General features: G+C 49.8%; 3 protein-coding genes across 4 annotated transcripts; 1 reads left to right on the top strand and 2 right to left on the bottom strand.

The window, feature by feature from the left end:
- Positions 1-268: 268 nt before the first annotated feature.
- Positions 269-3732, bottom strand: NSUN4 (NOP2/Sun RNA methyltransferase family member 4). The gene is made up of 6 exons (NM_001277592.2): positions 3630-3732; positions 2894-3300; positions 1953-2107; positions 1630-1784; positions 991-1115; positions 269-801 (listed from the first exon to the last, which is right to left on the bottom strand). The coding sequence occupies exons 1-6, from the start codon at positions 3726-3728 to the stop codon at positions 528-530; spliced, it is 1215 nt and encodes a 404-aa protein (NP_001264521.2). The 5' UTR covers positions 3729-3732; the 3' UTR covers positions 269-527.
- A 1005-nt stretch (positions 3733-4737) lies between these two features.
- On the bottom strand, positions 4738-6204 carry UQCRHL (ubiquinol-cytochrome c reductase hinge protein like). The gene is made up of 4 exons (NM_001277673.2): positions 6108-6204; positions 5980-6003; positions 5673-5834; positions 4738-5004 (listed from the first exon to the last, which is right to left on the bottom strand). Exons 1-4 carry the CDS (start codon positions 6147-6149, stop codon positions 4972-4974), a joined length of 261 nt encoding a protein of 86 aa, NP_001264602.1. The 5' UTR covers positions 6150-6204; the 3' UTR covers positions 4738-4971.
- Positions 6205-6531: 327 nt separating this feature from the next.
- Positions 6532-15794, top strand: LRRC41 (leucine rich repeat containing 41). 2 transcript variants are annotated; one of them, XM_422448.8, is made up of 10 exons: positions 6532-6652; positions 6744-6830; positions 7173-7243; positions 7961-9125; positions 10490-10735; positions 11168-11332; positions 11888-11986; positions 12467-12589; positions 13515-13590; positions 14839-15794. In XM_422448.8, the coding sequence occupies exons 1-10, from the start codon at positions 6544-6546 to the stop codon at positions 15071-15073; spliced, it is 2376 nt and encodes a 791-aa protein (XP_422448.3). In that variant the 5' UTR covers positions 6532-6543; the 3' UTR covers positions 15074-15794. The 2 variants fall into 2 exon arrangements, with proteins under 2 accessions (XP_422448.3, XP_040561331.1); XM_040705397.2 differs by lacking the exons at positions 10490-10735; positions 11168-11332.
- The last annotated feature ends 2 nt before the right edge of the window (positions 15795-15796 follow it).

Below are 15796 nucleotides of genomic sequence, written 5' to 3'. Positions count from 1 at the left end.
GCAGTTATTACCCAAAATCATACACCTTCCCACTGGCCATTACACAGCACCAAGGATGCATGGCAGCGCTCACACCCCTCTCAGCCTCTCTGCCTGTGCGTGGGAGATGGCAACGCATCCCTCTCTACAGCACTGAGCTCTTTCCACCAGCAGATCTCAAGCATCACGAGTGTATTTCCAACCCCAGCAGAGCAACATTCTTCAGGACCTCTCCTTTCAGGATCTTAATGCTTCTTCTCAAAGCAGACAGGACAGTAGAGACGGACTATGCAGACCTGGAGAAAGCTGGAGATCCACCCCCAGCTAGTATTTATTATCCTGAGCCTGTTCACATCAGATGAAAACCATTTAGCCCATCTGAGAGATTTTAACAAGAAAAATAAATATCCTTTAAATATGCTTTCCCTGGACATCCAGGGTATTTCATGATAGCTAGCAATACGGAAACAACATCAGTTCCAAATGTGATGGCCCAGAGATGTACAGCGAGGAAAGCCGAGCTGCCCCAAGCCCAGATCTGCCATCCCTTATGCTCGGCGTAACTTGCAGAAGTACATAGGCCCGAAGTTGGCTGTGAGGTGAGGCAGAACGAGCTCCCCCAGCCGGCAACCTGAGAAGAAACAAAACGTGTCCTGGAAGAGCGTCCGGAAGTGGCTCAGGTCCTCAATGTGGACAGTGATGCCGAACTGAGTTTCTGCGATGTCTATCGCTCTCTCGACCACGTGTTCATTCTGCAGCTGAGAGAGGGAACACGTGGAGTACACCACCTCTCCTTCTGGCTTGGCAGCAAGGATCCCTGCCCTGTGGACAAGATGGAACAAACATACCACCAGGGGAGGAAGAGGGAAGTATGGGACAGCAGCACGGTAATAAGGAAGCCAGCACATAACCTATATAGGGTGAGGAGAGCTCTTGACTAGGCACGTGTAAATTAAGAAGAGGTTTCAGTACTAATACATACAGCAACAAAACAGCTTCAAGCTCACTCACATCAGCAGCTGTAACTGCAGCATTGGCAACATCTGACGCTCCTTGGTTCTCATTTTGTGGAAGATGTTGTTCTCCTCCTCCATGACGGAGTGCCTGTCTGTTGTGCAGGGCACATCCACAAGGACCTGCAGCAGGGCAGATCCTACATCAGCTTTGGGTTTATCTCAGAAATCCTCCAGCATCACCTCACCCAATACTTCCACCACACCAGGCAGACAAACACAGCACTCTGTACCTTGCTTAGCTTATACCACCAAGCAAAAATACAGCTCAGGATACCCATACTCACAGATCCTGGAGGAAGGGTATAGCCAGAGGAAATATTGCTCTACACTTGGCTTAGTCTTAGCTCTTGTTCGGCATATCAGGCCATGCAAAACGGTACAATTACACTGTTGGGTAAGCTGCTGTCTGCCTTTGAAACAGGAAGAAACTAAACTACACGTGAGGTGTATCTCTGGCATAGGCTGTCCAGAGAGCTGTGGGTGCCCCATCCCTGGAGGTACCCCAGGTCAGATGGGGCCCTCGGCAGCCTGAGCTGGTGGGGGCAACCAGCCCACAGAAGGGACTGGTTGGGCTTTAAGGTCCCTTTCAACCCAAGCATTCTATGATTCCCTTCATTGGTTTCCAATCGCTCACCTTATGAAAAGTTCCACCTTGCAGCTCCCCCCAGTCCCTTCCGTCATGCGATGTAACGCTCACAGTCTCCCTGACTTCCTTGGGAACGTAGCTATTGAGAATGTGGTACAACCTCTTTGTTCGGGAAATGGAGACATCATTGGCTGCCAGATGCCCTGAGTTGAGAGATGGGAAAACAGCATGCTGAGCAATTCACTCTGGAAACAAAAACCACACCAAATCCTATAAGCAGATGAACAGAGAGGCATCGCCACGTACCCCACGCTCTCTCCCATCGCAGCTTTACTAACAGAATGGGGCTGAGGAACAACCCCTTCGCTTACCACAAGCCCCAGTCTGCAGCAGAGCCAGCATCTTGCCACCTGGAGCTGCACAGAGGTCCAGGACGAAGTCATCCGGCTGCACGTTGAGAGCCAAAACGGGCAGGAGGGATGCAGCATCCATGAGATAGTAGCTGAGGATCCCGAGAGAGTCTGGCCTGGAAACCACCGTTTTGCATATAGAAAGCAAGGGAAAAAAGATATAATTGTTAACTAAGATGGGTATGGCCATAAGGAGCGGGTGCTAACAGCCTGACACTGGTGTAAGTGGAAGTGTTGAGTCATGGCTTGAAGCAGTGATTGAGCACCTGGTGGGAAGGCAGGGCCAACCCAGGGGAGCTCAGGTGCGTGCAATGCATCCGAGTGACCAGAAGGGGTGGAGTCAGGATCCACCTCTTCCCAGACCTCATTTAAGGGTTGCCAAGTGGAAGTGAGGATATCCCTCTGGAGATCCTTGTATACTGGAGAACTTCTAAAGGTAAGAAGTTTGTCTTTCTTTGTTTCTGTGTCTATGGCTGCTGCATTTGGGCTTGTTCTTATTTGCTGCAGCCTTATGTGCTTTCTATCACATTATAGATTCCAGCATTACAACTAGCAATGTCGGTTTGTAGCAGGAAGTTATAGAAACACAGACTCATAGAATCATAGTACAGCTAGGTTGGAAGGGACCTTATGGATGGACCAGCCAGCTCCAACCCCTGCCATGTGCTGTGTGCCCCCCCACCAGCTCTGACTGCCCAGGGCCCCATCCAACCCAGCCCTGAGCACCTCCAGATGTGAAGCAGTCAGTAAGGCATTACCAGAAGCCTGGTTGGGTACAGTCCAGCACCATCCAGCACCAACTAAAATGCTTTTTTTTGGCTTTGTTTTGTTACGCATCCGATCTGTTTTGCTCGGTGTGCCCGCAGTACGGTTAGCAGAAGGAAGCAGGAGAACCATCTCACCGTGCAGGATGGAAACGTGAGATGTCCCCCCTGGGAAAGGTGTAGCACTTAACGTTGGAGCTGAGAGAGGCACGAAGCAGCGGTGACGTCTCTGTTGGCAACGTTGTCCCGTCTCCACCAGAGCCCTCCAGCGAAGTTTTCCTCCTCTCCCCTCCTACACCCGCGCTCTCCTGCCAACACCGCGCCCTTCTGGCAGCTTCAGAGACGAAATCGGTGGCGCTGAGCAGCTCCAACCGCTGGGCGGTGAGGTCGGCACAGGCGAAGTTGTTGAGCAGGGCGCCGTACTTCTGCTCGCACAGCATTGCGGAGCGCACTGCCGGCCAGAGCTCCTGCAGCTGCAGGCTGTACGTGGTGTCGAAGTGGTGCAGCGCCAGGCGTGGGGCCGGGATGCGCGGGGCGGTGGTGGCCTTCGGAGAGAGATATCCAAGGGGTGAAGGGGCCGGGAGCCCAAAAGCCGGAGCTGGGGGGGGTTGCGTGTAGGAGGGGAAAGGGAGGAGGGCTCAGGGAGGGGGGTAACTTAGGATAAAGGGGTGAGGGGTGCAGGAGGGTGCAACGAGAGCCGCGATGGGTGTAACGGGGAAGGGGTGCAGCAGTAACAGAGCTGGGGGGGGGGGGGGGGGAGGGGGTAAAGAGGATGAAATGGGGGCAGCAAAAGGAGGTGCGACGGGAGAGGAACAGCGAGGAGAGTGACGGATCGAAGGGAAGAAAACAAGCGCGGAGCTCCCCCCGTTCTCACCCACTTCTTCTTGTAGAGGTACCGCCGAGGCACCGGGCTCAGCCCCGGCACACGACCGACCCGCAGCAGCACCGCCGCCCGCCCGCTCGGTGCCGCCATGGCTGAGCTCAGCAGCGCCTTCCGGGGCGGGACCGGAGCTGCCAGCACTGCCCCGGGTTCGAGGCTGCCGGGGGAACGTGGGAACGAGAGCCGGCCCGATGCTGCACGAATAGAGCTGTTTGGAGCCGTTAGGGATTGAGTTTGGGAACCCCCGGGAAAAGGATTGCGTTGCTGCTACTGCTGCGCTACTAGCAGCCACGTTTAAAAGGTGCCATTGTGCTTGGCCAAAGAGCTGAGGAAGTATTTGCTGCCCAGGGAAACAGCTCTGTAGTATTCCTGTTGCTAAACCTCCTGCCCTGAAGCAAAACAGCAGAGCCTGAATGTGTAGCACTTCATGACCCCTGAAGGATCCTTCTGTCTCTGGATGTTCTGTTGTTTGAGAACTCAACCTCACTGCACCACAGCCCCAGGGCAGCAGAAGGGGCTGATGCTTTCAGTGGTACTGCAGCAGCAGTGCCCCAGAGCACCACTCAGACACCATTCAGACACAGATGGCATCACCACTGTGCCCACCTGCAGCCCCATGGACAGCTGCTCTGGGCCACAACACAGAGGTGGCAACAACAGAGGCTCCTTTGACCTCTGCCAGCAATAGGGGCAGCTGAGGGCTTTTCCTCTGAAGGCACGTTAAACAGGAATGGCTTCACCTCATAGCTCACAGGGGTGAAGAGCGTTATAGGAATCCTACTGCCTCCTAGAAAAGGGTCGTCCCTTCACTTCCTTTGGGTGGCAAATTCTCTGGAAAGACCAATTTAGCCACAACTCACTGAATGAACAGTATCAGTCATACATTCAGTGGTGTCTCTGCTGCTCCAACAGATGCGTTCTTAGCAGTGGGATGGCAACAGCCTCTGCTCATAGGGGTGCACAGAAAGGACATTCCTACAAGGGAGAAAAAGTCTCTCCTGGATACAAGCAGGCAGGGTGGGCTCTGAGCCTCACTACTTTCAGCGTAACTCCATACCAGTACAAATGAGCACTACAAGGACTACAAAATAAACTGAGGGCATTTCCACAGGAACTTCAAATGTTTAATATGGAAAATTACAGAACATCCACATGGTTTTTGTGTAGCTGCACATCTTCAATGAGAACAGACACAGCGACATTCTGGTGCTCAGTCACTGCCAGGAAGCCACTTTGTTTGTACTTCACATTGGCAATAAACAGGCAGAAGCAGTACTGTGCACCGACAAGGCTCTTCTGATGGACTATAGAAGCAGATGGACAATCACTCCTGCATTCACTTCAGCTTATTGAAGAGTTTGTGGGCAACCTGGAAGAGGAGACAGAGTGCTCAGTGACTGACAGCTCTCCCAGTACAAAAGGGCTGGAAACCATCACAGCTTTATTACTGGGCTCTTGGCTCTCTTGGTCACCAATGCATGGGGCCCTATCGGCTCTCCTCATTTTTTTGCAACAAGCTAATTCAAGCAAACTAATTAGATTTCTTACAAAGCTTTCAAGTTTGAAAAGGCAAGTCATAGAATCATTAAGGTTGGAAAATACCTCTAAGATCACGCAGTCCAACCTCAACCCACCCCGCCATGCCCACTGACCACGTCCCCCAGTGCCACATCTGCACAGTTCTGGAGCACCTCCAGGGATGGTGACTCCACCACCTTCCTGGGCAGCTGTGCCACTGCATCACTGCTCTTTATGAGAAGAAATTTTTCCAGATACCCAACCTGCACCTCCCCGGCTCAGCTTGAGGCCATTATCTCTTATCCCATCGCAGTTATCTGGGAGAAGATGCTGACCCCCACCTCCTTCCAGGGAATTGTAGAAAAGCATTAAGCCCACAGTTCTTAAGAGCTCCTCCTGCCGTGACTCAGCAGCAACCCAGTCTCACACCTGGACTGCCTTTATGCTCAGGAGCACAGCCGAAAGCCTTTCAGTTCCCAGCCCCGTTGAGATGTGACACGTGATGTAAGCAGCACTTACACAGTGGTCCCGAGCATGCAGAAAGTCGAAGAGCTCCTCCGTGCACTGCTCCTCTGTGTGGGACCGAGAGGACACCCGCGCATCGCACAGCTCCAGGCGCTCCCGGGCCTTCACACACTTCTCCGTCTGCTCACAGTGCTCCCTGATCGTGGTGAGGGGGTCCTGCGGGCACGGCATAAGCGTAGAGACCCCGAAGGGCGGCGGTTTACCTCAGCTTTCCTCGTCTTAAAGGCCCGATGGCAGCCAGGGCCCGCAGCCCGAGCCCACCCCGTGTCCCCATGCCCTCGCGCCCCGCTCCCCGACTCACCACCAGCTCCTCCTCCTCTTCCTCCTGCGGACAAAGCAAAGCACAGCCGTTACCACCCGCCCTCACACCAGGCCTCGTCCCGGCCCGCAGCGCGCTCTCCGCACTCCGCCCCGCCCGGCTCCGCTCACCTCGGGCTCCCCGGCATGAACAACGGTGTCTCGCAGCCCCATGGCGGTACGAGAGGACTAACCAGGGTCACCCGCCGGAAGTGCCACTCTCCGCTCCGGAAGCGGAAGTGCGCCAGCAGCGCTCCCTGACCTTTTCCCGCCCTTAGCGCTTCCCCTTCTAACACGGCCGCACTCCTGACCCCCTCAACATGCCTGCCAGCTTTCTGTTCGCCCTTATCTCCAGAAATCACGACGCTGTAGCCGGGTGTGCTTCGCTCTCACTGCAGTTCTCTGTCTGCTGGCCCACTCTCGCTATGCTAGCCTGCCCAGTCCTGTCGTGAGAAAGGGGAATCCCTGATGCTTTACCTTCTCAAGATGGCCGCCTGCTCTTCCTCCCTGCCCCCTCCCCCTCCACAATGGCGGTGGCAGCAGGGAGGCGTGGCTCGCCCCTCCCAAGATGGCGTCGCCGAGGGAGGCGATGTCGGCGGAGGGGCCGCACAGCCTGCAGGCGCTGAGCGCGGCGGCCGTGAGCCGCAGCATGGCGGCCCTGGAGCCCGACGTCTGGGGTAAGGCGCGGGGAGGCGGCGGCGCGGGGTGGCGGGAGCGGGACCTGGACCTGCCCGCACGCTGCCGCCGTCTCCTTCTCGCTCTCCGCAGCGCTGCCCGGGCACCTCCTGAGGGGGCTCCTGCCGCTGCTTTCCGTGTTCCGTCTGGAGCGAGCCGAGGCCGCCGCGCGGAGAGCAGGTGAGGGGGGAAGGGGCAGGTCTGGGGGGTTCTCTTAACCCCGGAGGGGTGGATTCTCGATCAGTGAGGGACGCACCCCCAAACCCGGAGGGGAGGGATGCACCCCAAACTGAAGGGACCCCAACTCAATTGGAGAGAGAAGCCCAAACCGGAGGGGCGCTCCGGTCAGGAGCACAAGGTGCTAATTTTATTCACCTTAAGCCTTGAACTTAGAAGACATTCCTTGTCCCAGTCTGACCCTGCATCCCCCCTACTTCCACTGCCCGCCCGTGTCCGTGGGAGCGCTGAGCAGGACTTGCAGCTGGGGAAGAAGGGCTGAGAACACCTGGTTTCTTTTTTCAGGGCTCTCCACGCAGCCCATCTGGCGCAAGCTGTGGGATGATGTGATGAAAACCAGGCCTCCCAACTCAGAGGTGAGGAAACTGCGTTGACACCCAGGTTCTGGTTTGACTCAAGCGTGTCTGTAGAGCTTGGGAGCAAGGCACGGCTCTTGTGTAAGAATAATCATGGGAAATAAGCATCTATTGTGAGAAATGAACTGTCCACAGCCTTGCTATCACAACAGTGAGTGTGCTAAAAGAATAGACTGTCTTTACAGATGCAGTTTTTAGGGGAACAGAAGGTTAATACCATATCTTGCATCGTGGTTAAACCTACACGTGCAGAAACTGTGCTGATGTGTTAGAAAACACAGAAGAGAGGGAGTTTTGAAAGAATGGTTTTACATGTGGAAGCCAAAGAAGCTCCATCAATTCAGTATCACAAAAGAATGGTCACCAACTTACCCAGGGTCTCTTGGGAAGCAAATTCCTGATGGTGTGTTCTTTACGTGGCAGAAATGTGATTTTGCTTTGTTTTCAAACTACTGAATATGTATAAATCAGCCCAGAAGCAGCATGAAAAGATAACAGTGGGAGCACCAGCATGTTTTGAACAAATACCCAGAGGAAGGATATTGAGAAGTAGGAAGGTAGTCCTAGCTGTGCTAGCTGTAGCTTCATCAGATACTGCGTATACCTGTGTAATAATCTGATTCAAAGAGAGTGAGAAAGATGGTGGCTGACTTTTTGTTAACACGGCCCTGCTGAGTAGCTTTTATCCTGGCTGACTCTGAGGTGATTTAATTGCAGAATATACCCTGCTGGAGGAAGAAGTTCTTTGAAACATTCTTCTCAAATGTTCTTCACGGTGTCTTGGATGTTTCCTCCGACTGGCGTCTCAATGACCGTCATTTCTCACCGCTGCTCCACAGCTCACCCCATGTTAGCCAGCTTACTCTGTGCAACATGCTGCAGGGCGCAGTGGAGCTCGCTGCGGAGCACAACCAAAAAGTGCTTGAGAACCTGGCCAGCTCACTGAGGATCCTGAAGTTCCAGCACCTCCTCTCCTCTGACCAGTCCATCAGGCGTTCACTGGTTTTACTCCTTCACCGGCTGATTCACCATGGCTCTGTTAGCCACGTGTCCATGTGTGCTTGGCCTGTACCTGACACGGTTCTTCTTGTTCTCATTTTGAGCATGAGTGCTGGGTTTTGGCGGTCAGGAAATGCTCTTACATATCACAGCAGCCCATGTGGCCTTTGCAGAGAGGAGGGAGATACTCAAAGCCAGAAGTCAACACAGGAGCGACCTGAGAAGGGCTGCTGCAGTGAGAGGGAGTGGAGTGATGGTGAGCACCAGAAGGAATCCCCTAGAGCTCTGGAGAAGGCTGATATGCAAGCGGAGGTGAATGGATGCGTGGCTGGCACTGGCCAGAACACTGCCCTCTCTGGGCTGAATTGTTTTCCTTTGGAGAAGCAAGCGTGTGAGGAGGCAAGCATCAAGGTGTCCTGTGACCACACGAGCAGACAGGGATCTTCTTGCTTCTCAGAACAGCTGTCCCATCACTCTGCTCTTCGAAAGTCACGCAGACGCACGAAATCTGCGGTAGGGAAGAAACGCCGCTGCCTCAGACGAAGCAGGGGACTTTGTGCTGACCTGGATGACCTGTATGATTTTGTTTTTACTGTTGCTAGAGAGGACAACTCAGTGTCAATTGACCAAAACACCATAACAGAGGGAGAAAACGCTGATAACTTGACTAGTTCCTCCACAGGATCTCCGTGCTGTGGCCATGTTGGCTGTAAAAGAAGAGGAGGGTCCACTGGGATCTTTTCTCTAAAAGCTGCTCACCGCTTCCGAAGTGTGTCCACGCTGGAACTGTTCTCCATTCCTTTGAGTGACGACACGTGTCGGACTCTGAGTAACCTGCTAAGTTCCTGGGTGTCTTTAGAAAACCTGGTTCTGTCTTACAACGGTTAGTGGTGTGCACAGAATGTTTCCTTTCAGCTGTGATTTGATCTGACTTAGTGTTTTATTTTTTTAACTGAAACAAGAGTTGTAAGAGTATTGATTCCTGATCACGAGAATGGCATTAGCAGAGATGTTCAATGAGAGTGAGGACTTGCTTGAGTGCTAGAAGACAGTCAGGAATATGAGAGGAATCTTTATGTCTGAAATGGTGCTGAGATGAAAACATGCAGCTGCAAAAGCACAGCACATCAGGGGTGGAGAAAGGAGATGTAATGGAAGCCTGGTAGGATCACAGGGACAGATGCGGTGATGCAGAGACAAAACAGGTGACAAACCAAACTTTGGTTCAGATACTGGCTCCTCCTTTGTGGGGAGCTGTGGCAGGGCCTGAGCCTGCAGGTATTTCCAGGAATGTTCAAAGGAATCTGCTGAGCATTCTTCCATGTGGATGCACAAACCCATTTGGGTGAGTGACAGGATGAATGACTGATAATGGACGGTGGTAATATGCAGAGAATGAAGCATAGGAAGCTCTATGAGTATTGAACTGGGGAAAATAGGCCTGTGATAATTTTGTATGTCTGTTGGTCCGGACACGAATCTGTCACTGGTTTTGTATCTCTAAGTGTTGATCTTTGCCAAAGACCAAAGCAAAACACTTAAACGCTAACTGCATAGTTCTATATCCTCGAAGATATTACGGTCCATTCTTGCAATATGGATTTCTCCCTTTATTCATAACTCAATGGAAGGTGCCTGGATTAATTCTTACTAGCAGGAGGAAATAGAATCATAGAATGGCCTGGGTTGAAAAGGACCATAATGATCATCTAGTTTCAGCCCCCCTGAATATACTCAATTTTGGTCTTGCATCCTTTCTGCCTGGGAGAGACAATACAGTGAGAAACAGGGATGTACTGTAGCCATGTGGGACATACACAGAGTGACGAAGTCCAGGCAAAACATAATTCTTTTTACTCTGTCCAGTCTGATTTCTGAGTAACCCTGGACTAGGGCATTATACAGTTGTAAAGAATTTCTTTGGCAGTGCCAGGTCCCGGGAGAACTGGATGTTGGCATGCTGCTCTGTGTTTCAGCAAATATTTGTACAGAGACAAATGCTAGCGTGTGAGAACAGCCTACAGCCTTGGGAGAACAAAAGAACTAGATCTCCATCTCCTGTGTATAGTCGGTCCTGTAACTTAAGCATGTATGGATAGAGTACCTAGGAGGAACCTGTGAATTTAGCCTTTGACTCCACTGCTTGGCACTGGTCTGAAAGTTCCATTGTTGCTGTAGCTCCAGCTGCATGTGCACCGGTGTCTGTACAGACATGTCTAACTTCTTTCTCTACAAATGCTGTTCCAGGCCTGGGTGCTAACATCTTCTGCATCCTTTCTGGGCTCCGGGCCCTCTCCCAGTACTCAGACTGCTGCCTCCGTGTGCTGCGTGTGAGCGACGTCTTTTCCCACATGCCCTGCATGGAGCTTGTTCACTGCATCCTGAGTGTCTTTCCCCGGCTCCACACACTCTCAGTCAGCTTTGACCTCAAAAACCAACTGGAGGGAAACAGGCCAGAGGGAAATCCAAGCTGCAGTGATGCAGAAATCCCAGGTAGGAAACCGATTCTGAGCAATGAGTGGGATGTGGCATGTAAATGAGAGCTGAAATCGGCATTGTCACAGTGGCATGTAATTAGGTGATTACAGCCTCCCCTTTCTGATGGAGATGGTGATGCACTGTCATTCTCGGTCTATGATGTGCTCCCGTGGAGCCTGAGTCTTTGACAAAGCATCTTACTGCTGCATGCCAACCTGATACAGCACAGCTTTGTACAAGGCTGGGCCTAAACTGCTAGCCGTGACTGTCCATGCAACCCATAGGGAATGTACCCACCAGGTCTTTAAATTGTTTAGGAGCTTCTGCTCTTCCTACCAACCTAAGCAGAAAGGCACACAGAGTTTTGGTTGCTCCAGGACCTAGCTATGCTGACGACCAGCACTCCAGACCAATCTTTCATTGTAATTTTTCTTTTTCTTGCCTTAGAGTGCTGCCTGGAGCAGCTGGAGATCCGATTCCCCAGGGAGCCTCTGCACACTGCATTCCTGCTGCCAGTGCTTAAGGCATCAAAGTCCCTTCAGCAGTTGTCCCTTGACAGCGCCACACTGCCTTCGTCTCAGGAGCTTGGGCTCCTTTTGCAGGCACTCAAAGGTACTCTGCTAATGTGTAGGTAGTGTCTCTGTGATCCATGGAATAACTTCCTTGCTGCAGTCTCCCATCGCTGGAGCATCACTGCTTGTTTGTCAGTTAGCTTGGACTCTGCCAAGGCCTGATTTAGTTAGCCCTTGCTGGCAATTCTGTAGTCTGGAAGTGTTTCCACCGCACAAGCTGCTGGGGCACATCTGCCAGCAGTCCTTAGTTGCTCAGGTACCTGAACCTCCTGTATCTATACTCTGAGCTCTTGCCACATCTGTGTCTTTTTAGTTTGGAACCAGCTTGGGTGGGTCTGTTCTTTCAGTGCGGAAATCCTTGGAATCAACTGAGAAAAGAAAATGGGTGCCAGCCATCCTAGTTTCTCTGTTGAACATGTGGATGATCCTGCACAACAGGATGGTTTCTTTTTAATTATCCACAATCCAGCAGTGTTCCCATGGTCCAGTACAATTTCTGGGTGTTAGCTGTTAGTTGCATCAGTTTTTGTTTGTTTGTTTGTTTTTTATCCTAAGGCCAGACAGTATTTTACCTGAGAACTTGTTTTGCTTTTAGAGTGCAATCCAAATTTGAAGAAGCTGAGCTTTCACGATGTGAACCTGGCTGACCACCAGAAAGAAGTTCTGCTTTTGCTTCAGGATCCCATGCTACAAGGTACAGCAAACTCCTGGGCACTGGTACCTGGAAAGGTACTGCAGGTGGCTGTGTTTGACTGGCTGGCTGACGCTTAGGAGGTGATATTTGGATGTGCAATGTTAAGCAAGAAGTCAGGTGTCCCAGGGATAGATCTGCAGATGCTGGAAGAGTGGGAATGCCTGGCACTCTGCTAGCAGGGCAGAGAGGATCAGCCACAAATTCGGCACATGTTTCAGAGGAGAGTCCATCAACTTGCAAATAAAACAAAGGTTTTTAACCCACAGAGCAGATCAGCCTTTAACTGGGTCAGCTGGCAAAGTGTGAGGATTGCCATCTTTATATTTATGGAATGGCAGTGCTCTCATACATGGTCTGCTGCCAGGGAAGCTTAGTTCTTGCAAATGGATTAAAGTCTGGAGCTGTCTGCAGGATGTAATTGTGAAATAATTAAGCACAAAGGGAGTATTAACACGTACTGACAATCCATTTCTTCCACAGAAATAACATTCTCTTTCTGCCGGCTGTTTGAAAGCTGCACTACTGAGTTCTTGTCAGAAATAATCAATACAGTAAAGAGAAATTCATCTTTGAAGAGCCTCAAACTGCCTGGGAATCGCCTTGGTGCGTACCATAGATGTCAAACTTGACTTTAGACCAGCTTTGCAGGGGGTAGCTTCAGGGGTGTAGTTAGGACCATTGCTGGCCCATGATGTTAGTGCTCAACTTAACATACTTCATGAACAGTATCAACCTTGTCACTAAGTTCACCAAGTGAGGGAGGGCTGAGGTAATTTTTTTTTTATAGGAAGGATTTCATTTGCATTCAACAGTGTACTAAGAGCTCAGGTGCTGCTGCATGAGTATTACAGTTGCTTATCTCTGTGGCAAAAGCAAGTACCAGCATTACTTGAGATGCAACTGAACAGTGAGTGATCTGCTTCAAATGCTTTAACAAGAACATACCCAACAGCAGATGCATCACCAGACACACTGCTTCTCATCCAGAGGCACAGATTTTTGCTTAAGTTGGGGTATTTTGTGCCTCAAAAACTTTAAAAACTCTTGGTAGCCACTGAAAGGACTGCACTTAGTAAAGGAAGACTTTGCATCAAAGCTGTGGAACTGAATTTACAGAAGTAATTGCTTTTTTGGCTGATAGGCCAAGTAGAAATGCCTGAGAGAAGAATTTCAGGTGTTTTCTGATCTTTTAATGAAACAAGAGGGATCACCTGAAATGCATTTTTATTACCAAGGTTTGTGTTTAAACCTTGGCTTCTGTCCATTTTTAAAACAAAGCTGCATTTTTGACCCTTAAACAAAATCACGGTTTTTTTTAGTGAAACAATCTGTCCTGGCAGCAAATATTTCCACCACCTCAGTGTCAAGAGGACTAAATCTCTTTAAGGACAAACTGAAGATGAGTCCTTTATGCTGGGCACGCATGCTTTCAGCCTCCCTTCTACGTTAATATCTCAGCCCCTTGATTATTCAAATATTTAAGATAGATGCAAGCTGGGAACTAATAGCTGCATTTCTCTCCTCTTAGGGAACCACAGGCTGGTTGCCCTGGCAGACATTTTCTCTGAAGATTCCTCCTCTTCTCTTTGCCAACTGGATGTCAGGTATTCTGTTGCTCTGAATGCACTGAATTTGCTTTAGGATGTCTGGAGCTCTGCTAGGCTCAGAACAGCAATAAAAGCCTGAGTGCAGATTTTTTCTTTACTTAAGGGAACACATGCACAAGAAAAGCCTAGAGGATGCTGCAGAGAGCACTTAAAAACGTCAGGGAACTCCAGTGACTAAGGCCAGGCCATGCTCCCTGAGGTGCTGCACTGTCACATTTATAAATGAATCAAAAGTTCCATCTTAAAAGCAGCTTTCATTTCCTGCTCCCCTGGGAGGCTACTGCACACCCTGCTTCCTCTTAAGGTTAGAACTAATGTATCCACCTACACTTATTTATAGCCATCAGCATGAATAGCTCTGTTCCCACTGCTCCAGCACAGGGAGAGCACTGTCATTCCCCGTCAGATCCTGTGGATGCTTCTGTATTCCTTTTATCTTCTTTGGTTCTCAACCTGAACTACTGCTGCTTTTTTTTTTTTTTTTTTTAAGCCTGAATGGCCACAAACACAGGCAGTAACCTTCACAAAGCAGGGGGAGGGTGGATTTCTGCAATACTGACCGTTTTCCTTGATTTTAATCCCATTTACATCCTAACGGCTCAGCTTACTGGGAGTACACAGGCTGAGAATCTAACCATAGCCATTCTTTCAGCAGTCTGGCATCCTGATATTGTCATCTCCACTTGCCTATTGTGTGCTCTTCACAAGATTAAATCTTGTGAAACTTTATATCTATTTATGCATCTATGCAAGAGAAATCATCTTTTAATCTAGAAACATGGGGATCTGATATCTCCTCTGCACACTTTCTAAGAGAGAAATGATCCCTTACTGCTGAGGGCTGTGCTGGGAGCTGTGGACTGGGTCACACCCCTCAGGCCCAGTCAGCTGCTATGAGACTGAAGGGTGCTAACAGAAGCTTGAGTCCAACAGGATTTTAAGGTCATAGTGAGGACTACTCCAGTCATTCATTAGGAGGCCAGAAGTGTAAGTTTCATGGTTTCCTCCCATAGTTAAAAAGCTTTTAAAAACTTCCAGTCCTTAGTATTGTTGTGTTTCAGGAGCTGTTTTTGTTTGTTTGTTTGTTTTTCCAGTTTAAATTAATGGTTCATTTGCACTTTTTATTGCTGAGGGAAGTTTGCATTGAAACATCCTCACATAGGCAGCTATTAGATGGAACAGTAACTGCTCAGATTATAGCCTAGACTCTTAGTGACTTTTTTTTGTCCTCCTTTTTCTGGGCAGCTCAAATTGCATCAAACCTGATGGGCTCCTGGAATTCACAAAGAAGCTGGAAGGCTACATCCAGCAGAGAGGGGGGAAGATTCAATTCACCCACTTACGCCTCTTTCAAAATTGGCTGGATCAAGATGCTGAAACAGCTCAAGAAGCACTTCGGCGTCTCAGAGCAGTGTGCAGTGTAGTCAATGACTCATGGGACTCTTCTCAGGCCTTCGCTGACTACATCAGCGTCATGTGAAGGACACAGCAGGAGAAAGCTGATCAGCTTGAACTAAAACACTTCAGTCCATGGCCACTAAAACTTAGCACAGAGGGGGGTTTTCTTGCACTGGTTCAAGCAGGAGACAGTTCTTGTCACTTTTCTGTTCCTCCGAAGAGGTACACAGTGAAGTAATACAGACCATTTGGGTCAACAGCTGTATCTCATCTTCTCCATTTAAGTGGGACAGACACATTAAATAAGCTTCTATGATAAGCAGACCTCTGGACCAGGGTTTTTGTACGGGTTTCATGTTGGTTTACTCAATATCATATTCATAAATATCTCCACACTTAGAAACAGTTGCAAGCTGCCTGAACATGGACCCTGACAAGCACACCTAGATGATACAGCTTTTGAGCATTGGGGTTGAAGAGGATGACAACCAGAAGTCCCTTTCAACCTCAGCCACTCTCTTAGCCTGTGATCCTTCAAATAAGAACTTCTCCCTCCATTTAAAATGAGTAGGGGGAAAAAAAAAAACCTAAATAAAGCTCCTCACTTTGACCTTCTGTTTACCTTATAAAAAAAGTTGCATACAAAGTACTCTGCTTTTTGTTAGCAATCGTTTATCAAGGTATCTGGGAAAATGACTGGTCTTGCCCCTATCCACTGTCTGCATCTTTTTTTTCAGAGGCTTTGAATAGTTGGGGTTTTTTTTGTAATATTTTTATAATAAAAACAGAATTAAGACTCAAAACC

The sequence above is a fragment of the Gallus gallus genome, chromosome 8 (genome assembly GCF_016699485.2).
Source record: "Gallus gallus isolate bGalGal1 chromosome 8, bGalGal1.mat.broiler.GRCg7b, whole genome shotgun sequence".
Classification (NCBI taxonomy): Eukaryota; Metazoa; Chordata; class Aves; order Galliformes; family Phasianidae; genus Gallus; species Gallus gallus.
Note: the sequence above shows the minus strand (reverse complement) of the source record. Positions and strands in the feature narration are given on the sequence as shown.